General features: G+C 41.1%; 1 protein-coding gene across 2 annotated transcripts; it reads right to left on the reverse strand.

Moving 5' to 3' along the window:
* Window positions 1-2,233: 2,233 nt before the first annotated feature.
* Window positions 2,234-10,208, reverse strand: chac2 (ChaC, cation transport regulator homolog 2 (E. coli)). Of its 2 annotated transcripts, XM_049564190.1 has the most exons (3): window positions 9,869-10,208; window positions 9,038-9,073; window positions 2,234-2,958 (listed from the first exon to the last, which is right to left on the reverse strand). In XM_049564190.1, exons 1-3 carry the CDS (start codon window positions 10,001-10,003, stop codon window positions 2,563-2,565), a joined length of 567 nt encoding a protein of 188 aa, XP_049420147.1. In that variant the 5' UTR covers window positions 10,004-10,208; the 3' UTR covers window positions 2,234-2,562. The 2 variants fall into 2 exon arrangements, with proteins under 2 accessions (XP_049420147.1, XP_049420148.1); XM_049564191.1 differs by lacking the exons at window positions 9,038-9,073; window positions 9,869-10,208 and adding an exon at window positions 4,202-6,873.
* Window positions 10,209-25,650: the final 15,442 nt, after the last annotated feature.

The raw sequence follows: 25,650 nt of genomic DNA on the forward strand, positions 1-25,650 counted from the left end.
TTCCTGTACAACCTGCTGTGTTGTGTTAAACAATAGCTCAACACTAAGAGTTTTCCCTGTTGAATAAACTCACTGCATCATTTGTAAAGAGCACTGTATTTCATTTCAAAGTGGGAGAGTGAGTGCGGCGTGCTGTATGTCTGCCAGGGTTGACTGATCATGTAAAATACCTGCAGTTTATCTGCGTACGTCCATATCACACAGATGCCCATGGCAGATTATGTTCCACACAGAGGCAGAGATCAAACATAGATGAGATGTTTCTTTCTGCACGGATAGTTTTTAGTAATGTGCAGATGCTGCTACAAACCACAGCCATTAAACACTGGTAACTCTGTGTGTGTGTGTGTGTGTGTGTGTGTGTTTAAGAAAGACAGGATCACAGATAGAGCTGTCACCATTTTTATTCTGCATGCTGATTTTTTCTGATGCAGTGCTGTTGACTTTGATATGTTCACTGTGCTGAGACGTATGCTGGCAGAATGAGAAGAAGCGTGGCTGTTAAATACAACCTTGTGTGGCCGTATGCTGTGTGACAGTGTGATTACACTTGATAATGATGATACCTGCCCTGAAACTAGGTTATCATGTGACAGAGAGAGATCAAGGACATTTGCCAAAGCAGGACTACCTGGTTGAACTAGTAACTTGGGAAGGAGCTTTTATTGTGAAGGGCTCAACAGTAAGGACTGAAACTAGTTGAGTAGGGGCAAGTAAAAATTGACTTTGGGTAAGTAGATTTATAACCTACTTGTTCAATCTGGTAAATTAAAAAAAAAAAATGTGGACATGAGTCATGATGTTTTTAGAGACTGAAAAACAGCATCATAAATTGTCTGGCTCCTTTTAAAAGGAGCTGTAGGCAACATTCAGAGCATATCTACGATTCAGATGCACACAGGTGGCTGAGCTGGGCAGTATCATCGCCATGCAACACCTGAGAGCTCCTGCAGACCCACAGTTATAGACATGCGCATGAGCAAGCAGGTAGCTAACAGCTTACGGTACTAACTCACAGACTATATGATAAAAATGGACGTCGTGACAGGTCCCAGAAAGTGAAGCCAAAACATCTTTATCGCCCCCTGGTGGCTGGCTGCAGTATGGCTCACAAACCCCACCTCCTCGATGTTAGTGGATGGGACACAGGAAAAACTATAAAGTCAAAAGTAAACATCAAAAAAAAAAAAAAAAAAATCCCAAAGGTGGTTTCAGTCATTGCACTGATGTGTGTTCAAGCTTGTTTTTAGTTAGTTATCTGATGGCACAAAAAAAGGAGGTTTGATATCATGATTTACAGCCGTGTGTACCAATCAGTATGCTAGCACTGCTCGCGACTGGTTAGACAGGTGTGTGGGCGGGAGCTTCGCACGAACTGCACAGACTGTGGCTCCCAATTATGTCATCAGCGCAAGATGGCAGCATACATATCTGGGGTATTTTGGCTTCATTTTTGTACAGTAAGAGGAAATAGAGACATGTTGTCCATCTTTATATACAGTCTACGTATGTGCCAACTCCATTTACTGTGCTAACAATGGCAACAGTGCTGACAGAGCTAACATTGTTAACCAGGAGGGAAACTACGTGTTGAAGCTATACCAATATTAGTGCTAATCGCTGTGTGAGTGCAGTGCAGAGTGGCTGCTATTAGCTGGCCAGTGGGACACACTCACAGGTACTCACATGCACTAGCAGATGCGTGTGGCTATATCGGCAACCATGACAACCCACAGAGAAGCATGACTTCATACTTTGGTCAGGACGCCATTACTCCACTGTATCTTTACATATGAAATAGTTGTTTGCTGCTATATTAATGCTCAGACTGTCGCGTTTAGAAACGTTAATATCTTAGTATCATATCATACTTTGCAAGCCACTCACGGCCCATTCAGAGTGGACCCGCCACACACTTTTAGACCGTGACTGACCAGTTGGGAACCACTGATCGAAATAATCTAAAATATCAGATCCAGAAGGTGGGGTAATCAAATTGTGGTTACATCAGTGTTGGTTACATCTTGGTGACTGCTTTCTCACAAGCTTTTAAGGGCTTTAAATGAACCGCAAAGGAACATAATGAAATAATACTATTCTGGGTCCTACTGGAATTATTACATGGGCTCTATATTTTACCCAGCAGTGCACACATACATCAGATGTTGTCATGTTTAAAAATTCATTCAAACAGACTAAATGTATATGTAAATGTAAATGCATCCACTCAGAATAAATTATTCATCCATAGCATTATTTATTTGTACTGTTGTATGTTGTACAACTAAAATGACAAGTTTATCCGAAGCATATTTTGTGATCACTCCACAGTGCCTTATGTAATTTACATTTTTATTTTAAAGCAGTTTTTAATACATATTATTTGCACTAACATGACATTTAGTTGTGGTGTGTGACACTACAAACAGACTTTGTCAACATAATTTCTGTACCTGACAAATATCCTTAGTGGCTCCATGAACATCTTTAACCCTGAGATTATTTGACAAATCAAGCTTGGTATGTATTATTGATCAAGTCTAATTTGTTATCTAATCACAATCAACCTGTCTGAGTGTGTGAGTGTTTCTGCCTACTGTGCATTCTGTCTCTTACTAAAGTTTCTAGAGAAAACAGGTGCGTGTCTGAGTCCTCAGGCAGAATTGTTCTCACAGCATCAGCCAGCTGAAACAGATACTCCGTGTTCTGCCCGCTTGGACCGGTAGAGTTGATGATCTGGTTGGCTATATCCTCCAGAGGGGCAGGGCCGAGGTAGTTCGGATTGTCCTGAGAGCCTATGTAGAGCAGCGCCTGGTTGGGCGGGGGAGAGAGTGGTGGACGGGGGTGAAAGGTCACAGTGATGACCTGATAACCACCTTTTTCTCGGTAGTCGAGGTAGCTCTTCACTTCCTGCTCCCTGCCCGTCGGCAGCTTGTAGGCAACACCCCAAACACACCCCTGAAGATGAGTGAAACAAGAAAAACAGGTAGCTTGGCATCTGTACCAAAGAATACAGGGTTGAACTCTATACATAAAGGTGTGGAAGAAAAATTCCTTTAATATTTTTTACCTTCTACTAGTAGCAACTACAATTACCACCTTGCTGTTGTATGTATCTGTGAAAACATGGATGCTTCACACATCTCCCCCCAGCAGCACAGAATATCTACACAATTGGTACAATTTCTTTTTAAAGACTATTTTTTGGCTTTTCTTAGATTGGATGGACCAAGCATTGACATGCAGCAAAGGGCCATGAGCTGGAATCAAACTCATGGCACTGCAGCAAAGACAGTGCCTGTGTAGATGGGGTGCCTGCTCCACCCACTGATCCACTGGGTGCGCTCAGTCAGTACAATTTCAACGTGGGCACCCGAGATGAGTGTCACCAATTCAGTATCAGACCAAATGTCTCCCCTTCTGTTCCTGAGTTATGTTGTTTGATAATGGCCAGAGAAGTGTTTTTGCATTTTGATATCACAGTAGGGGTGTGCCATATCTTTTCGTTCACGATAATACCAGTATATTTTTTAATATCATATGAAAAATTCATATCGTGATACTCGCAATATTTCGGCTTGTTGACATATTGACGTCATACTGCTACCCACAGCAACAACAAGCATGACTGAAAGCGAAATAATTAGCGACTGCGGTGGTTCCAAAAACAGGAGCAGCTTCAGTAGTGTGGAATAAACTGTGGCGTCCTGAATGTTTCGTGAACAGCCTGGACCTCAGATTCTTTTAGCGAGTTTTCGCTCGGAGGGAACTCATTCAGCGGCTCCTCTGGCAGCAGCACAGCGTCTCTCCCTCTCCTCTTTTGCCATGTGCACACGGTGTCATCAAGTGATTTTTTTCCTCCAGGGTTTTTTCGGACCTAATTGTATTGCGGAATTTTGCACAACGGCGGCCGGATCTTTGCTCTCAAACCACAAAAAAAATGTGATGGCACAACAGTCTCCTTCAGTACATTATTCTATGCTTTCTTTTGATTTTCACATTGGCTAGTCATCCTGTTTAATTTGTCTTCTGATTAAATCGGAACCGTTGAAACAAGTTGTAGGAGGCCTCTGCAAGTAATTGGTTGCTGGTAGACACTCTGTGCTGCAATAAAATGGTTAATCAGCAGTGCCGTGCACTGTAGAGCCGATGCGCTGCTGGTTCTGCCAGCCTGAATAGAATATAATGTCTATAGCCTTACTGTTGTGTGGACAGCCTTTATAGACTGAGCTGAGTAGTGATGCGCAGGTCGACCCGTAACTCGCGGGACCCACAAATGGACCTGCGGGTCGGGCAGCAGTGATCGTCTGTTAAATCGGTCTGTAAATGATATTTTGACATTATTGGCTATTACTGTCATGGCATCCGAAGGTACTGATGCGTTGAGCAGGTGACAGTCTGCGGTCGTTTTCAAAACACACTTGTGTCACGCACTCCAAAAGAAACTTGTTGAAACTTTAAACAATAATTCATTGTACAAAATGGGGGAAACAAACGTTGACAAAAACGGTTCCATAATTCATATTAAATTCAAAAGATAACGAAAAAACAGCTACAAGTTAGAGGGAATAGTGATAAAGTGGTAAAACTTGGCGATGATCCACAGCCTCAGACGGATGCGCTCAAGCGTGCCATGCGCATAAGCTCAGTTGGTATATTTTCACATTTTTAACAATGCAATTTAAACGTTTTGATTTTTATTGGTAACCTACATTTACCAACAACAAAAAGACTACATTTAGCACCAAAAAATATGTAAAATATAAAAAAATTTTATAAATAAAAAAAAAACGAATACCAAATTTTCATAACGAATACCTACCCATAGAAACCAATATTCCAGTATCCGAATATTTGGGTACAGCCCTAAGAATACTGTTATCGGAAAAATACCCTGAACTATTGTGATATTATTTTGGGGCCATATTGCCCACACCTATGCCACAGTTAAGCTGACCTTTGACCTTTTGGATATTAAAATGTCATCACTTCATCATTATATACTATTAGACATCTGTGTGTAATAATGACTTAATCAGAGTATGAATTCTTGAGTAATGGCCAAAAGCCAAATTTGAAGCAATTCCCTCGAAGGCCTTCCTGAGAAATTGCACTCACAAGAATGAGATGGATACAAGGTCACAGTGACCTTGACCTTTGACCACCAAATTCTAATCAGCTCATCACTGAGTCCAAGTTAACAATTGTGCCGAATTTGAAGAAAATTCCCTCAAGGTGTTCTTGAAATACTGCGTTCATGAGAATGAGACAGACGGATAGATGGACAGATGGACAGATGGACAGCCTGTAAACATAGTGCCTCTGGTCATGAGTGTCGCCTAATATTTACTGTTTCTCTTTTGTTTCTATCAGATTTCAGTAAACATCTTTGTGTATTGGACCGTTGGTTGAAACAAAACAGGCAATGTGACGACGTCAAATTGGACTATGATGAGCATATTTTGCTATTTTCTGAGGAAGCAATTAATTGATTAATCAAGAAAAGAATCTGCAGAATAATCAGCAATGTAAATAATCTGTTACTGTTTCACTGACATACCGTTTGAACAATGATTTTGACTTCATCAGTAACATTTTTAAGATACTCATCAGTCACCTCTAAGTACATGTTTTCCAGATGCTTACCATGTTCTCGCTACATCACACACTCTGCATCTCCCTATCTCTTTCACATCTACTGCGACAAATCATCTGTCATCCAAGGTCAGAATACAATAGACTGTCCTTTGCTTTGTTTCTACTGTACAAGATGCCATCTCCTCCTCCGCACTCTAGTTCACCTTGATCAGCACGTGTCTTTGTCTCATGTCACGCATATATGCTGATCAGTAAGACATCCTTAATATTATGGCAGTCCACTGTAAGCTTTAGTATAGCTGTATAATTTTCTATACAATCTGGAAAAACTGGATAACGTGCAATTTATAAACTCGAATAGAATCTCATTTCCATTGTCTTGGTGTTTGTTGGCATTCACACTGCATATTTTTGTTAGTTTCATACCCAATAATACAGTGATAAATAACAAGTTGGGTGAATTATGACCCTCAGGTAGTGACAAGCTGTTATTATTGTATGAATAACATGACATTTTGTTTGCTTTTCCCCTTAACATGATTTGTCGTGTCATAAAAACACCACATTCATAGCAAATATGTCAACTGTGATTAGTATCATAAAGAATTATATCACTTTAAATAGCAACCATTTAAAATGGCATTAATGATAATTAAGGTATTGTAATAAAAGCATGGGTGAAGCTACTGTAGAATTGGTTGTGGGTGCAACTTCTGGTGAGGTAGCGGAAGTAGCAGTGACCTACTGAGTCACATTGATTGTCTACTGTTAGTCCCAGTGGCTAATCTTGGAGACTAAGTGCAAATGGCAGTCCGTTTCCAAAGCAGTAGCCTTCAATTTAGCAAATACTGCTTTGTTTTTTAACAGATATTTTACTAAACTGGTACCTGTCGCACTGTCCGCATCTGAAATCTTACTAATAGCTAGCCTAAGCTATATTTGTGGCATGCACCTGGATAAAAAAGGTACGGTTCCTGTAACCAATTATACATTTTTCATCGCCTGTCTACAGAGAGGAACACACTGGCACCTGTCCCGTTTATACCGGATCATTTGGTATTAAAAAAAAACCCACACACACTTGGTGCCGCACTGTAGCTGTCTTGCAGGGTTTTCTCTGGGTTTTTTTGAGACCAAGGTGGCAAAGGCCTGTGGCGAGGGGCATCCTGACAGCTGAACTTTTAGATCCCCCCCTCTATTAAATATGAAAGGAGGCCCCCACATGCTTGAGCTTTACACTGCTGACTTGTATAATCAGAACAGACATGTCCTGTGATTTTCAGCCCTTCTATGATTATATTTACCCTTTACAGCCGGCACATCCTGACAGCTGAGAATATTACTGTCAGGTATTGTGCCGCCTCTACTAAATATGAAAGGAGGCTGAAAATCACAGGACATGTCTGTTCTGATGATACAAGTCAGCACTCCTGAAATGTGTGTTTCTCTTCTATAATACACATTCTACATCTCAGAGGCGACGTCTTTCCACATACAGGCTTCCTTCGCCTTTCAAACGGGGCAGAGCTCTGTGGGAAACAGTAGGAGAGACACAGCCCAAGGGGGAACCTGGATCTGACACAACATCGGAGGGAGAAGCAGGTCCGTGGAGCTGTGCACCGGAGGGAAAAAAAAATCATGTTGCACCAAATGCGCGCCGCTACGGCGTCGCTTTGGGTTGTGAGCGCGCATGACGCACGTTTTCAATCAAAGTAACGCATAAGATGCTACATCTGAACACTCCCCATGTACACATACACTTTAACCAAGGCGGCGGCCAAAATCACCCAGGTAGCCCGCCTTTGTCTTAGATAGACAGGGAAAACCCTGGTCCTTAAAAAGTACATACTGTTGCATGCAGTATACACACAATCAGGACGTACTAATTACTCATAACGTTATGCCCTGAGCTTTGACCATCTTGCTCATATACCAGTTACCATGGAGATAAAACAAAATGACGAGACAAAGGTCAACACAAACAGCTCTGATGTTTTTATTTCGCAAAAAGTAATAACTGCATACATTGTAGATTCTCACATATTATATTCTCGATAGTTCTGTCACTCTTATTTAATATTCGTTGGTTATATTTATGATTATTTTATTCAATTAAACATTTAATATTCCTATTATTACTAATCAACTGGTCATCAGTCACCTGAATGCACTGTCACTGCGACTTCTGACAGTCGATATGACAAATCTTTCACTGCACAGTCGATTGAAGGTCAGAATAGCCAGAAAAGCATGCTGGCTTGCAAACCACAAAATCAGACTGGATGTAGGCCTAGAAGAACATCCTGGTATTTTTCGCATACTGTATTTGACCTATTGGGACATACTAAATCTTTTTCTGGCATACTATACAGTATGGTAGTATGGGTATTGGAATGCACAGACTGTTGCTGAATCAATATGGGCTGTGTCCTGTGTTTTCATGCACACCAAACTCTAATGCATACACTACATATGCATGCTCGGAACACAAGACATAATAAAACCAAAAGAGTTTCAAGAGCAGAGATGTATTAAACAGAATTTTGGGAAGAAAATGACACTGAGAAGAACAGGTCTGTCACTGAATGTCAGTACATGATATCCCCGTCTTTCCTGTCTGACTGCATTCTCAACCTGCATTAGAAAATTGTCCAATATAGAATAAACTCAGCGATATACCTTGAATTATGTGTTCAGTCATCTCCGCTGAGAAGGCATAACCGATTTGCCGTACTTCTATCATATAATATAAAACAAACTCCTACAGTTAGTTTGCCACTACTTTACTAACGTGCTAGGTTAAAAAGGTAAACATCCAATGCTTTAAGATGGCTGTCAGAGATACCAGGGGTATGATGACAATGTCACATCTGAGGTGTAGCAGGTGGTCTGTTTCACAAGTTTTACTTCCTGCTCTCGGAAAGAGGATTAGGGTGTCCGGTTCAGCGTTGGAGGTCAAGCCCATAATTTATACAAGGTATCACATGGGCTGGGAAAAAGGTTGAACATATATCATATCTGATATATCACAAAGGAGAGCTGCAAATATTAGTTACTATTTTGATGATCACTTAATCATTCAAATCATTTCCTACATAAAAAACTATTATATATATACTGTTATATATATATATATATATGATATTTGCTGGTCCCAGCTTCTCCAGTGTGAGTGTTTTCTCCAATTCTCATCTTTATATCATTGCAAACAGACTAAATTAGGTTTTGGACTGTTGCTCGGACATAACGACATCTGAAGACATCACCACAGGCTCTGGGGAAGTGGGACGGACATTTTTCACCATTTGCTAGATGAAACAATTAATGGGGAAAGTAATTGGCAAAGTAACAGACAGTGAAATTAATCATTATGTGCAGCTCTATTACAAAATAATGTATTGTACCATTAAGTTTAGCCTCTCCCTTTGTACGGTCTTACCTCAGGATCCTCCACCAGTGTCACCACCCGGCCAGGCTGTAATGGACACAGACAGAGAACAAGCACTTATGGACAGCAGCGAAGACACATACAGTACGGCAATTAAGTAGGATTACGTTAAGTTCTCTTATGAAAACATATGCAATTCCCATACTTGGGTCAACAAAACAGATTATGGGAATAATACAAGCTACAGTGGTGTATACAGTGTTATGAATAAGGAGTAATGTTAACTTATTAATAGCCAAAAATGACAAAAATATAAAGGGATATCTGAAAAAACAACCCAATGACCTGCTGTATGAGATCTATTTTTAAAAGATGGATAATGGACATCATGTAACATGTCATGTATCTCAAGGTCCAAAGCTTCTATATTACTTTACTTGGCGGTTTAATTTCTTTTATAGAAATATAGCAGAGAACCATGACAAGTCATTAAAGTAACAACCAAGGTAGTATCATTTGGATTTCTTTGTAATCTCCCCCCAAAAATCACTGCCCCAAATTAGCTGACTTCATCCTAACTTAGCAGTCACGTGATGCTAGTAGCTGTGCTCCTGTTTAACCACATACTGTTGTTTATTTAATGGGTAGCTACAGGTCAAATGTGAACAGATATATAATTAAAATTCGGTGATTTATCAAAAACTGTTCAGTAGCTAAACCACTAAATTCTTGTCTAGACGTTTAATATTAACGGAGCTCTTTTATATACTGCTTTCACTTGTTTTTGCCCCATTTGATAAGGCAACCCTGAGCCCACAGACATGGCAAACTCACATCAGTTACTGCGACCATTAAACGGGAAGTAAGCCCAAGAACACTCACCTTACCCGGTACTCCCCGGTGGTCGGTACTGCCTTGCCAAAACCGACGGCTGAAGCCTTTAATGTAACCAATTCTCTTTTCCTCGTAAGGAAAATCCACTTTCCATATCAGAGACCCGTAACCGAAAACCCACATATTAAGCTAACCGCGACACGACAGCAAGGACGGTTAAAACTTGAGCTAACTGTGGACGTTTTAGTCTGACAGCTGTCTCACGGTGTCGGTTATAACATTTTAACGACTAACGCGTACACCTGTCAAGTGTAGGTGTTGACTAACGGTAGTAGCGTGGGCTCATTGAGGCTCTGAGGGGTCTCAGGACGGATTGTCAAGTCATGGTGACTACACTAGTACGCGAACTTCCGCTCATCACATTTCAGTATAAAGCGCATATTCCGATCATAGCGCACATATATCGCTAACATGGGGTATTTGAACGTCTATCGGCAGATAATCATAATATGAAGTTGCTTTTTTATAGCATTTTGTTTTGCTATGCTATGTCGTGTCACTTGTCATGAATTCCAGAGCTTTCCGCTTTTATTTTGAAGGCAAATCGCCAAACCGGATGTTAGAGCTATAAGTCAAATTTAATGCAAATAAACCTGTTTTGCTTTGTTTGTATTTTATATTGTATAATTGCGTTTTTTGTTTTTTTTTTTGTTTTGTTGTATTTATGTAATTTTTATAATATAATTTATACAATTTTATCTTTGTTTGCTCAACCTGATAAGTGTCTTGTTCGTTTAAACTTATAAAGTCCTCTGTAAAGAAAAAAACAAAAAACTGACACTCATTTCCACACACTTAAAGTTTTCTCCACCCACTACGGATATACCTTTTTATGTCTTTTTTCAAATTAGCAAATTGCCATAACCTCCTCGGGTAAAACCATAGAGGGCTGTATAAATAATTGTTTTTATGTTGCCTATACTTTATTTTAAATACGCGTCAGTAAAATATAGTTTATATGGATTTTAAAATGACCTATTTAAGTTTCTGTTAAAACCAGACAATTGCCAGCAATTAAAAGTTGTTTTCCAACTAGTATTGCCTGCATTTTAGGGAGTGTTTTATCTGCTGTAAGGGTCCAAAAACAGAAGGATGTCTTATTATGTAAAGCCTTCTGACTCTGAGGCCAAGTGTTATTTTTGATATCAGACTTTTTATATAAAATTTAAAATGAAATCGAAATTTTTACCTGTAGAGCAGTTTGAGGCATGCTTTGTAAAACTGGGATTTAATAAACTTTGACTTGAGGTTTTAGACAGTAACACATTAAGAAAATAACATTAATAAATAAAAATGTGAAAGGAAAAGGGTTCATTCAAGTCTCAGAAACAATGTTGAGGACTTTATTTACTGATCTGAATGACCTATTGATTGACATGTCCTAAGCTCCTATATGTGCGACCATTAATCGTTTTTTAATGAATTTCCACTTGTGCCTTTGCATTTGTTAAAACATGAACTGGGACAAATAAGACAGGAAATCTGGGCTTCAGTACCAACACCAGGGGGTGCTGAGTTTCTATTTCCCTCAGTGTTTCATTGTGTGTTCTCCCAAAAATAACATGCTCCTCATGTATGCCGTGTGAGCACTGATTCAGAACCAAACAAAGTGGACAGCCACAGTCTGGCCTGTAATGTCAGCTACATGAACAGCAGCCGTGCTCATTCTTCTGCCTCTGAGAGAGGCTAGTCAGCAAACCTTTTATGTAACTCACCAGCCTCGAATTCGGAGAGGCAGATCTGTGCTTGAAATCCACAGCTCAACTGGAAAATGCAGCTGACGAAACATCTGCCGTGAAGATACCCTTGTTCAAGACACCAAAACCAAACCTGATGGCACAGTGGAGCTGGTCACTGAGGGTCAGCTCTCAGGTGGGAAAGTGAGTAAATATGTGTGTGAAGTATAAAAATAATGTCATGGCATTTTCTGTTATTTTAAAGCAGGTAAATGAAGCAGTTTCAAATAGTTCATCTTCCCTGCTGGGAAAGATGATGAGTTATTTATTCTACACTATTCTATAAACCTCTACAGAGCTGCACAGAAGTGTACTTACAGGCTAAATCCCACTCCAAATATCTTAAACCGCATGTACACATAATTGTTATCTCATTCATTTGTGGATCATAAGGTGGCACTGAGCGCTCAATGCATTGCAAATTAAGAAAACACTTGCAGTACACACAATAATGAAGAAACATTCGCACCAGTTTGACAACACATGTGCAGCGTTTAGGAAAAGTGCTGCAAAGAGAAAAAATGCACTGCAGAGATTTTACATCACAACAGATAATGTTTCCAGGGGACACTAAAATGCAACGCACATGGCTGCTTTGTGGCCACAGATGTATTGTCATGACTGGACTGGGGGGGACTGGACTCCAAGATGGCGCCTATTTAACTGCTTGCATGATGCACACAACTAAAAAGTTTCTAGCTACTGGGTTTACTTCCAGAGTATGCAACCCACTGAATAATGGCCAATAGACTTTACATTGTGATGACATCACAGATTTTTAAACCGCTTTTCTTGACTCGAGGGAAGATTTAGAGATATTAAGCCTCCATGGATCAAAAATCCAAAATAGAATGAGTCATAATTGATTTTGTTTGCAGTTCAAGGTGTCCAGTTAACAGTTTTACAGACGTCTGTTTCTATAATGGTGGTGGTGGAGGGGAATTTGTTTTTCCTTTGCCCACTAAGTGCGGTTTGTTTTGGCAGGTGTGCACACAGCCATTGCACTCGGATGAGCAGCAAATTAACCGGACCGAGACCTTCTTGAAGAAGTGGTCTCGGTCCGGTTACAAATGAACTCTGGTGCGGTTCATTTGTGGTGAGAACGTGTTCCGACCTGGATGTGAGCCAACTGCAGTGACATGACACATTGTTTGGGTTAAACATGAGCATGTTACAGTCCTGGAGGATTATTAATGTGCACCTCCTCCTGTACTGCCTTAATATGCACATTCAGCATATGTGTGAATGGTCTGTATGGTTTGACTAAAATGAACAATGACAGCAATATAGTCGACAATGAGCAGCGCTAAAATCAACCTGCGTAGTTGTCCCTCCATTGAGACATTAGAAAGTGTCACATTTATCTTGCAAGTGTACTCTTCTTCAACATTTGGTTTACTTCCTGGATTTTTCCCACTTGGAAATTCTGACCAATCAAGAGCAGCTTTCTCACACAAGGCATTTGATCTGGTCCACTTGTAAATGCTGCCGTGAGAACACAAATCAACTCTAGGCAATTATACAGCTTTGAAACAAAACTAGTCCCTGATTCAGACCACAGAAAGACAACTCTAGATCTGAAGGCTCCCGCAGATATCATTGTCGATATCTGCTGTTAACCTAGCGTTAGCCTTTTGCCTATTATTATGCATCACTTTTTAGTGTCCCCTGAGAACAGCTTCCCTCACTGATGTAAGCTTCTTGCAGCATGTTTTTCTTTTTGCAGCTTTTTTCTAAATGCAGCGAATGTAGAGTTAAATTTCTGTTTTACAAGTGCTGTGCATGTGCTGAGCAAATTGGCAGAGATGTTCTTTATTTGTCTATTTGCACGTGTTCTCTTCATTTGCAGGGCCTTGAGCTCTCAGGGCCACTGTGCGGTCATTCATCCATTCATTATCCATGACTACTTATCCTGGTTCAGGGTCATGAGTGTGCTGGAGCCTATCCTAGATGGACTGGGCGACAGACAGTGTACATCCTGGACAGGTTGACTATCACAGTCCTGACTCATGGAGACAGGCAACCGTTCACGCTCACATTCACACCTACGTACAATTTAGAGTCACCAATGAACCTGCATGTCTTTGGACTGTGGGAGGAAGCCGGAGAACCTGGAGAAAACCCAAGCTGAGTCGAGGGGAACATGCAAACTCCACACAGAAGGGCCTCAGCCAGCTGGCAGGTTCAAAGCTGGAACCGTCTTGCTGTGAGGCGACAGCACTAACCACTGCACTGTTGATCCCATCGTCCCCGGGCGGCACAGTGGGATCAACACCACAAAATGTTTACAGACTGTCCTGCGGGCTCACCTTTTGTGCAGCATTTGTATTTTATGGGGACACATTTGCAGGGGAAAATATTTTATTTCGTCTTTTTCTGGCATGCATTTTAACATGATGACAAACAACATAGAAATTTAGGGAAGTGTAAAGAGCCCCCTTTACAGCCAGTTTGTTGCATAAGAAAAGAGGCCATTTTCAGGATGAGGAATATATTTTGTATGCTCTGTTGAGGAAACAGGCAGTTGAGCCTTCACTAGGCATATTTGGCAAATTTGTTAGCTCTTGTTTGGAAGATGGAAAACAAAGATGTTGCAGTAAATATGCAGACGACTCGGAATCCATGTAAATAGAATTGAAAATAGAATAAGAGTAAGAAAAACTTTTTTTAACACTAGTCTGAAGCTTTTGATTCTTTTCAGTTCTAATATCGACGACACACAGTTTCTTTCTTAGAATGTATATAAATAAAGACAGACAACATGTCTCCATTTCCATTAAGATTTAACAGACGTCTTTGGTGCTTGGGAGATATGTTGTGATCGAGGGGCATCTGAGCAGCATAAATCCCCCCATGGAGTCCAGACACTGGTGGTGTTGGTGGTGGCTGATGACTCTGAGGCTGCTGACTGCTGAGGCGTATGCGGCTAATGAATCTATAAAGACTATGTAGTGATGGGGAGGTGGAGGGTGCGCAAGATGGCTGTGTTAATTTTTCCGATAAGCTTGGTTTTAATTAGTTACTTGATGCTATAAAAAAAGGGGGGGTGATGTCATGATTGGCAGCTGTGTGTCAATCAGTGTGCCGGCGATCAACAGCGTTGCTCAGGATTGGGTCAGATAGGTGTATGAGCTCAATACTGCAACCTTACTTCCTGTATATTTTGGCTCCATTTTTACAAATCATCTGATAATCTGTACACTCATATTCTGTATTAAACATTATCTGTACTTTCAGCACAAATTGGTGCATCAACATTCACCAGAATGCAGGAAATTAAATGTTTGACGCTTCAAAATTTCTGCCAGAAGACCACCAAACCCCACGTTTCAAATGTGTTTCATATGTCTCCCAAAGTGTTGCCACAAAACCTCCACCCTTGAGACCAAACTGTCACAATTCAAATCTGTTTTGACCACTTTTATCATCTGTTTTTTGCAAGTCACCCAGCCCTATGGAAGTTCAGCACTAAGTTGCAGCAGTGTCCCTTTAATAAGGTTATACGCTCACCATTGTCTGTTTTCTTGTGGCGTCTGTGCTCTGAGTAGGTTTTCTTGTTGTAATTCATGCCATGGCCTTATCCTCTTTAACCCACTTCCATTGTGCATTGCTGAATGGAGCTGTCAACATCCAGAACATCTTTTGAGTTTGTTTGTTCCCATCAAGGCTGAAGGCTACGTGAGAAGCTCTGTTCAATGCCGGCCAGCTTAATCAATTCATTCCTTGTTACTGAACATAGTGAGTAAACATGTGCCACCCATGTTGCTTTCTGTCAGCCCGTCCTTGTAGAAAGTCCACATGGTCTCTGTCTCTTTAACCTGCTCTTTCCTCTCTGCTTTGAAAAGAGACTTTTTTCGGTTAGAAGAACTCTTTTTTTTCCGCCATCCACCTGCAGGATCGTCTAACTAACCTCCAATATTTAGTTGTTCTCCTGCAGCGATTGAGGTCTACAAAACCCATCCAAAGGTCTCCTCCATACTGACTCACTCCAGCAGCAGTGGTTGCACACACAAAAAACAGCTCTTGAACCTCTGACTCCATCTCAGCAGCCATAGTGAGGAATTGGCCAGTGGAGCCATAAAAGTCCACTATATGTAGAGAGTAGAGTTGAGTGGGCCATTTTGGGCTCTGAGGGCCTCAGACTGTTTGATCCTGAACTGCTCATATGACTCCTGAGAGTTCCCTCACAGGCTCAAATACAGGCTTGCTGAATGCAGCCACATCTGTCAGCGCTGTTGTACTTGCCCGAGAGTATGATTCTATTCTGGGTATAACAACTAATAATGATGATGTGGAGGACTGTAAGATAAGAAAGTCATTATTAGCAAGTCAATATTATCTATTTTGACTCAGTTTTTACACTGAGACGGCGAAAACCTCATTTGTAAAAATCTCGGACCAGCATGAGCATCAGCTAATTAGAATAATAGAATTAGAATCATGTTCACACTGGCATGACTGATATTGTCCCCGTCTTCAAACAAGATGTAATAATAGAAACAGTGATAAAATAGTAGGTTTCATAGATAAACGCTGTGTTCTGGTTCGTCTTAGCAGCAACAAAAGCCAAACATTTGAAGTCCATGTGATGAGAAAGGCTTCTGTTTAATCATATATTCAGAATTTGATTTGATTTGAGCCATCACTTGTCTTGGGAAAGGTCTTTTGACTGAGATGGTGACAATAAAGTAAAGCAAAGGCGATGGGACTCTTCTATATTTGGTTTCCTGCACCACCACGAAGTGAGCAATATCCATGTTATTCATTTTCTTAAAAAAGGCAGGCTTTTTTTTTTTTTTTTTTACACGTAAATTAGATTACTGCTGATCTTAATTTGTTTTATAATAATGAACCACAGGCTACTTTTCCTCATTGACTGATATTAAATAGCAAAGCCTCTGCCAGCAATGCAGTTAAACACTGCTCTCTTTTCCTCATTTAATTTTTTAAAGTTAGATAAATTAAATTGGGGTCATTGTAACCTTTGAAAATTTTTGTTCAATCATCCAACTCATATTTTTATTCTTCCTGCATTTGGTGAGCAGCTACAAAGATATATTCCCCACTTGGAACTGACATCCCTGAAGGGATTTGAGATATTTTCCCCCAAAATTGGTATAAATAAGGCTTAAGTCCAGACGCTGCAATGGAAACTAATGCTCTAAAGCTTCCTCAAGCTTAACCAAAGTCTATAACTTTATCAGTATGTTTGAGTGAGAACCATGAAGTGTTATAGGAGACTGATCAGAGGGGACTTCCTTTGGTTTTCTTGGCTGCAGGATTGTCCAGTTTAAAATGACTGTCGGCAACAGTTGAATATGTGGCACAATTTGTGACTGACAGGAAGTGTGGGATGTAAAAATGTAAATCTTAAAGGAGCAGTGTGTAGGATGTAGTGGCATCTAGTGGCAATCTCTCTGAAACAAACAGATGCGCAAACACACAGAATAAAGCATTTTCACGTTGCAATGATGTTTGACTCGTCGCAGATGGGCTGCTGGTCCAAGACCTGCTACTGTGAGCTCACCTTTTTTCCTCTTATAACGTAAGATTCAGACGTTCAGGGGCTTTAACCAGGAGCTGAATTATCCACAGAGGTTTCTTTCTTTCCAAAACAAACTGACATGATGATTCAAAACACTGATTAAAGCAGTTTCACATTAAAAATCAGTGCACTGAGAGACGCAAAGACACAAAAACATGAATGTTCCTCTAGAGCCAGTGTTTGGTTTGTCTGCTCTGGGCTACTGTAGAAACATGACAGTAAAACATGTCAGTCTCCATGGATGAGTACTCATCGCCTCATCCTAAGGATGCTTTCACACCTGCCCAGTTTGGTTCGATTCAGTCAAACCCGAGTTTGTTTGCCCCCTAAGTGCAGTTCATTTGGGCAGGTGTGAACACAGCAATCGGGTGTGCAACCGGAGTGAGACCTTCTTGAAGAGGTGGTCTCGGTCCAGTTACAAACGAACTCTGGTGCAGTGAGAACGTGTTCCGACCTGGATGTGAACCAATTGCAGTCACATGACACATTGTTTGGGTTAAACATGAGCATGTTACAGTCCTAGAGGATTATTAATGTGCACCTCCTCCTGTACTGCCTTAATATGCACATTCAGCACATCCAATGCATCAAAACATTGTTTTCTAGTTGGAGCTGCACCTCGTTTTCAAACTGTATGGTTTGACTAAAATGAACAATGACAGCAATATAGTCCACGATGAGCAGCGCTAAAATCAACCTGCGTAGTCACCCTCCATTGTGACATTAGAAAGTGTCACATTTATCTTGCAAGTGTACTCGTCTTCAACGTTTTGTTTACTTCCTGGATTTTTCCCAGGTGGAAATTCTGACCAATCAAGAGCAGCTTTGTCACACAAGGCATTTGATCTGGTCCGCTTGTAAATGCTGCCGTGAGAACACGAACCAACTCTTTGCAATTATACAACTTTGAAACAAAATTAGTCCCTGATTCAGACCAAAGCAAGACAACTCTAGGTCTGAGAGCACCCTAAGGTAAAGAAAACACAGCAATTGTTATTTCTAGGTGATTACACACTAACGAAAACATAGGCCACTTATTACATCTCATTCCTGCCAATATATGCCCCTAAATCCTGCACACTGGACTTTTAAATGTAAGAAAAAGTAAGAAAAAACTGCAAAAAAGAAGCACAAGTTATGACACAGATCTGCGTTCGTACAATTTTCCCATTAGTAAAACCGTTGAGAAAAAAACCCCAAATACTTTGTGGAAATGTGTCAAGAATGTCTTTTCGCCCATTCAAAAGCATGAATGGCTCAGATGTTGTGTTTTTGACACAAGAGAATCAAACAGTTTTTGCTTTGCTCAGAACGTACCAAAGTATGTACCTGTGCCGACTTGTTAGTCTATGTCCTTGACATTCAGTTTGCCTTACGTCAACTGAAGTTGGTTGTACAATGTAATTTAAGTGATTGCAATCCTCAAGCAGCAATGAAAAGTATTTCCTGTCTCAATGCTAACATGCTAATGTTACGCACATATAATGATGACCATGTTCCAAAGTCATGGAGATAGGTCAGCTAGAACTCGTGAATATCTGTACAAAGTTTCTTGGGAATCCTTTATATGGTTGTTGAGATGTTTCAGTGGTTGTTTACCGATTGACTGACACGCTCACATTGCCATACATAGAGCTACGCTGCTAGGGTGGCTAAAAATTGACCCTGCTTGGAATAGGCTGCATCAGTGTTGACTATTCAGGCAGAACTTTGAGTAGAAAATAAAGTCTTACCACTGTGCTGGCATAGTTTTTAGATTGGAAATAGAACAGGCTTGGGTCTAAGGTTTAAGAGCAGAGATGAGTCAAAGCCAGAGCTGGTGGACAGCTGGCTCAGAGTCAAAATGGAGTCAGGGCCAAAGTGGAGTCATAGCTGTATCAGAACAGAGCCGGTGTTGGCGCCAATCTGGCCGAAGAGCCACAGAGGAGATGGAGCCGAGATTGAGCGAGTGCCAGAGAAAAAAATTTTGAGCAGAGCTGGAGCTGATTCCCATCCTGGAGATGAGTAGGAGTTGATGTCAGAGAGGGAGTCTCGCTTTTACCGAGGAAGCAGGAGCTGATGACGAAGAAGACGATGAGTGGAGTCTGAGTTGCGTCAGAGTGGAACCAACCAGATAATTGCTGGAGAAGAGCCAGCATAAAGCTGCTGGAGTCTGTACTGAAGTCGAGAGAGAACTGGAGTGGGGGAGGAGAACTGAGATGAAGAGGTGTAACAGACTGGGGGATTCATGAAAGTTTTCTTTCTTTCTTACTCCATTTTATTCCTTTTCTGATCTTAACGATGTGTTGAATTTAGAAGCAGAGAACAGTGTGAAGCTGACGAAGAAAAATTGTGCTGTCAGTGAATATGTTGAGCTTGGCAGGTGAAGAGGACTGATTTGATATGATGAAAGGGAGTCTGTCACTCTGGCGGGAGACAGAACATTTTGCTCTGGACACTTGACAGACTCGCTGCTGGTAGCCACAGAAAAGAACATTTTCTTTCTCCTCTCTGTAAATATTGTCATCTGCCGTTCTTGTTCTGACCTTAAACCACGCTAGTATTTGAGAGCTCAAAATCAAATCTGTCATTAATATAATTTTCAAATGGAGTAATTTACTGTAGTAGATGACCTGCAGAAGCCTCTTGAATGACAATTGTGTCCTTTTGTTCTGCTACAACAAAGTCTATCCTCTTGTTTTCCCTCTCAATGTTCAATTTAAGTCATTTATTTCCTTATTTCCATCCGTTGCTCTCTCTGTAGGTGCGTTTCCATCCACCTGTTTTCTGCACATTTTCAGTTTGTGAATTTAAAACCTGAGTGGAGATGCCAAAAATGTAAAAGAAATCTCAAATTTTCCTTTCAGAGAGGTAAAAAAGTTAGTGTTAGTGTATTTGACAGTAATTAGTATGTAGTCTCTAAAATGTTGAGGCAGAGGGTACTTGCTGTAGCTCTGGTTGAGGGTGAGAGGCTGTCAGTAAATAGTTTGTTGGGCACAGGGAAACAGAGATCTGTGTGGGTACATGAGACCCTAAAAAAGAGGGTGGATCATGGGGAGTACCACCAGTTGGTCCAGGAGCTTCTCCTCCATGATGGAAGTTACCAGGCATATTTTAGGATGACTCAGGGGCAGTTTGACAACCCGCTGTCTATCGTCGGGCCGTATAGCTCTAGGTATCCAGCAACTGCTACCACCAGTTTCTCCTCCATTGTTTACCAACTGTAAACTTGTTGTTGTGACCACCACAGAAGACCTCTCAACCTCTCAAATGATTGGACAATGGGAAAAAAGATGACAAAGAAAGAGATGATGTGGGGCGTTTTTTCTGCTTTTAGGCTAGTTAAAGTTTTTCAACTCGAGGAGTTCAGAGCGCTCCTGCCAAAACGCCACATGCTCAGAACACAGAAACGTGCAAATACCGCGAGGAAAAAGCTTCATTCTCATTAAAAACAATTACAAAAAGGCACCTTCAGCCGGCCTACAGCATTGTAAGCATTTTATTCTTGTGTATGTCTGTCTAATGTGTCTGCATTGCTCTGCGATCTTTGCTAATGTGCTGAGTTTCTTTGATTCAAAACACACCCAAAAAACCCATAAAACATGGCTTAATGGCAACAATATTAAACAAAAGTAGGAAATTCAGCTCCATTATAACTCACAAGGTTCACAGACAAAACAACTTTGTTTAGCTAGACACATTTACCCACAAATACAACATGCTAACGTTATTAGCACAAGCATATGACATTTCACATTGTATAAATTAGCCTAGTGGCTAGCAGACTTTTCCTCTACTCATATGCAACCAGGAACAACAACAACATTTAACAAAGGTAATGTAACAAAATCTGGCTCCATTATAACTTGCAAGGTTTACTGACCAAAAAAAAAAAAAAAGTATTTCACTAAACACATTTCCTCACAAATACAGCATGCTAACGTCATTACCATAAGCCTATAACATTACCTTGCATAAAGAAGCCTAGGGACTAGAAGTGTTTTTCTATACTCACAAAGCTACGAACAACAGCAACATTTAACAAAGGTAATGTAAAAAAATTCAGCTCTATTATAACTCACAAGGTTCACCGACAAAACATTTGTCTGTTACTAGACACGTTCCCCCACAAATATAACATGCTAACGTTATTAGCATCAGCCTAAGGCATTTTACATTAATTCAGCCTTTGTGAGTGAAATTTATTCTACTTAGGACCTAAAAAAGTTATTTTGAAGGCCCTTTGTTGTCTCATTGTTTCTTATCTGTGAGTCAAAAGTAAAAAAAAGTTGTTTCCTCTGAGGAAAATGGTTTTTCAGCTTACAAAAATAAAAAGGAGGTCTGTGTCGCCGCAATGTAGTTTTCTAAGGAGGTGGACATCAAGTTCTATGCTGCAGACACCACTGATACAGACATTCATGGTCCCCAGAGGATCGATCCTTATGATTTTGGTATTCCTCTAAGTTTCCTTTTATGTCACCAGAAGTTCAGAACTTTGACTTATCCTGTAAAACATCTCAATGTATACTGACAGGGTCGGTACAAACTTTGGTACAGATATTCATGTCCCCCTGAATTGTAATCACTTTGATGCCCCCACTGTTCATACAAAGCACCAACATGTGATCAAAATATGAATTTGTCCATGCAGACTTTTTCATTCTTACCTCCTGCTTTAAGTCTTTTTACTGATGCACCTCCAAGGTCTTTATCTCAATGACCCGTTCCTCTCTCTCTGCCTCAGCCTTGTGGAGAGTCTGATTTTATTCTCCACTTTTTCTCAACTACAGGTCTGAGAGAGTAAATGTCTGACATAGTAGATCAAAAAATGGTGCATCTATTCAGCGTACGACTGATGACTCTATATCTTCGAGCGTATTGTAATGAACGCAATGACACAACATTGATAGAGTGCTGAAAGGAAAGAAAGGTTGCAGCTCAGAGTTCATGATAGGTCACTCAAGACGTGTCGTCTCCATACATTTGATAGAGACTAAATCAGAGCCCATTCAACATGGGGTATGGCAGGCTGAGCACAGGAAGTCTTGTTGATTTATGAAGGCTTTTGATTTATGTTCTTTTAAAATTAGTAATCAGTGACTATAATGATGAGAAACGGATCCATTTCCCCTTTTCGCTGATCTAACTAGTGAATGTCTTCCCAGTGGTTTGAAGTGTTGACCGTGTGATCTACACTATGCTGATTATACCAGAATTTTGTAACACTTACACAGGGCTGCTGATTGAATGTCCTGAGAATCTGAGAGACAACAGAAAATGTTTGACATTTTATGAAATACACTAATTCACTTTTCTTGCCGAGAGGTAGATGAGAAGATCAACACCACTCTTGTATCTGTGTGTTAAATTTGAAGTGAGTGCCAACAGCTGATTAGCTTAGCATAAAGACTAGAATTGAGTCAAAACAGCTAGTCTCAGTCCAAAGGTAAAAAAGTCAACCTTTCAGCACATCAAAAGCTCAAACACTGATACAGTACACTTACATGCACATACAGCCAGACCATCAACCACAACATCGGACAAAGAAGCATGGGGTGTTTATAAATTCAGTCTGAATTTATACACCATTAAGTTAATCACAAATTCAATTCACTTGGTACTCTGCTGCTCTGAGAGTGTGGTGTTCTGAATAACTGAACAGTACTTTCTAACAGCACTCCAAATTTACAAACGGCCCAGTTTGTGCCAGTGTTTGGCACTTGAGACAAATGAGTACAGAAGCATATCAAGAAAGACATACACCTCTCTCCACCTGAAAGGCAGACAAAACTCAAACAGTAAAACTACTGCATTGCCTAATGTATTCAGAAATATATTTTGGCTTACTTTTTAACTGTAAGTCAAGATCGTAGCTTACCAGTTGGCTGCGATATTGTTTCATGTGGAAAAACGTCAAAACTCACATTACAGGTGCATCCGTAAATCCAGTCTGACGCTTTATGCTTAAATGAGGGCGCTTTTTTTCAAAGAAACAGAGCATTGTATTATTACAGGATTTGACCCTTTGCTAAGTCCAGCTCCCGGATGCAGACTGGCCGGCTCAGACCAGGGTCCGACAACAACACAGCTGTGCTCCATTCGTTTCAGATTTTCTTCATTTTCAGGCTGGTTTTGTGGATTTGGAGCTAAATGCTGTGCCTGGGGCACGTCGTGTATTAATGATACTCGTTACCTGGAGAGGTTGGAAACAGATATAAGTTTCTTCCCTGTTCCAAAACCAAAATCAAACCCTGAAAAGTGTAGGGTTAGCTAGCTAGCTACTGAAGATATAGCCTACTGAATGTATACACATGCTGCTTTTGCTTTGTAATGATTATAACAGTGAAACAAAGACCGACCCTGCTGTACAGGAACCAGTGAAGGGAAGCAGGGAAACTTTGCTGATATTCAACCAGCTCTGTGTCGTCACATGAACGTTGTTTGACTTCCCCCGGAGATCCCTGCCTGTCCGGTGGCGGAGGTCCAGGTGCTGGCAGCAGCACGGGGGTGAAGCCAAACACCGTTCATCTGCACACACTGTGATGCCACACAGCTGGTTCAATATCAGCAAAGTTTCCCTTTATATTCATTGTCTTGTGTGGCGATCAGCAGTGATGTGGTGGTTCACTTTTCCACTGTGATCTGTAGCCTATAGTTCGGCTTTAGCTTCTAACTATCTTTGTCTTTTTAACCTGTTGTTGCTGCTGAGTCAGTTTGACATCCTGGATATATCCTTCAAACACAGACTGGAGACCCCTCTGTCACACATTCACTCTACTTGGCATCAACACTGTGATTTTACAAATGGTCCAGTTTGTGCACTTAGAGTATTGCTAAACTGACCCTAGGTGACCAACCAGCAGGAGTTGTAGGTTTTCTATCTCTTGAACAAAAGCAAATGCCACAGCCCTCTTCCTCTGTTTTCTTTGGTCAAGTAGCACCAATTTCAAAAGTATTTGGGTCTTTCTTCTGCATAGACAGCCCAGTGTAATGAAAAGGCGTTCTTTCCAGCAGTGAAATACTTCTTTAACAACAGGGTCCGAAAAGTAAAAGCATATCAGTACAAACAGACTTCGATGGAGGCAGCAGGAAAGACAGCAAAAATTCCTTTGCAGTGTTATCCAAGTGTCTTGTATACATTTGTGGGCTTGTGAAAATCCAAACAGTCAAAGTATTGCTAAACAAAGCAGTTACGTCCTCCTGTGAAGGAATTTGTTGTGCAACTGACGGCCCGCCTACGATACAATTTCCTGGAAAGGGCCTTATCCAAACTGCTCCCACAATGTTGGACGCGCTCAGCTGTCATCATCATAGCATCAGGATTTACCTTAATGAAATACAACCCCAGACCAGAAGCACACAGAACATCGTTTGCATTGATTTTACACATGCAGAGCCCCATTTGTGTGTCTGCACGTGCGGGAGCTTCAAGGTGCAAGTATGTGCACTCAGGCCACGATGGCAGAGAGGGGTAGCATGAATTAGGAAGTGTGAGCAGGGAGAGGAGGGTTACTATGACAACGGGGGAGAATGTTCCAGGTGACAGTGAGATCGTTGAGATGCTAATTGTCCATTTTCAATCCTCCATAAAGTTTAACAGCCACTCTGCCTCCACATGTTATTCTAACTCAGTCACAGAGTATACCTCTGGGATGTACAGCTATTCCTCTGTCTCTCCATCCCTCCCTCCTTTTTTTCTCCCTCGTTTATAATGACACCCCATCCTCCCTTCACACCCCTCCATCTCCTCCTCCTTCCTCCTGGCAGAGAGAGGGAGACTGTGTAAATATCATAGGCGATCTGGAGCATATGTGTGCATCTCTCACGAGGCCAACCAACACCTGATCATCAGACTCTCTTTCCATCCATCTCTCTTTCGCTCTCGTTTCATCCCCCTTCGTCCTTGCTCTCCACCCCTCTCCTTCTTTACCCCCATCTCCTCATTTCCTCCTGTCCAAATTCATCTCCCTCCGAGTTCCCTCTCCATTTTTACCCCCCTCCTCCTCCTCCTCCTCCTCCTCCCGCTCATTCCCCGCTGTTTATCTCTACCGCCGCTCCCTCCCAATGCAGTGCGTTTAACCACTTTGTTCCCCTTTAAGATAAAGATAATTAAATCAGCAGCTAAATGAGAGAGAATGTGCTGCTGGCGTCACCATGGCAGCGCTTTGATGTTCTATTTCAGCGCGATAGTATCAACATCAACTCATCAGTCCCAAAACTACTGTTGCACACACATATGCACAATCCATGCATTCACGCGCCCCACGTCCCACCTACCACCTCCCTCCTCCTCACCCTCCTCTTACAGTACACACACAAAGACGGATTCGACACGCTAAGCTCCACTGTCTTATTTCCTGTCATCCAACCACAGCATTCTTTACTGTTGATCTCACCCACTTCTCTCCCTTCTTCCCTTCCCTCTCCAGACCTCTCTTTTCTAATCTTATGCCGCTCTCCCTCTCGCTCCCCCGCCTCCTTCCTCCCGATCAGCAGGTTGCTAGGCAACT

Source organism: Epinephelus fuscoguttatus, linkage group LG20 (genome assembly GCF_011397635.1).
Source record: "Epinephelus fuscoguttatus linkage group LG20, E.fuscoguttatus.final_Chr_v1".
In the NCBI taxonomy this organism is placed as follows: domain Eukaryota; kingdom Metazoa; phylum Chordata; class Actinopteri; order Perciformes; family Serranidae; genus Epinephelus; species Epinephelus fuscoguttatus.

Excerpts from the sequence above, each read along its gene's own strand:
- chac2 (XM_049564190.1), bottom strand. The coding sequence starts at position 10,003 with ATGTGGGTTTTCGGTTACGGGTCTCTGATATGGAAAGTGGATTTTCCT. Across the intron at positions 9,074-9,868 it reads ACCGGGGAGTACCGGGTAAG|CCTGGCCGGGTGGTGACACT; the intron begins GTGAGTGTTCTT and ends TGTCCATTACAG. Across the intron at positions 2,959-9,037 it reads CACTGGTGGAGGATCCTGAG|GGGTGTGTTTGGGGTGTTGC; the intron begins GTAAGACCGTAC and ends ACTCATCTTCAG.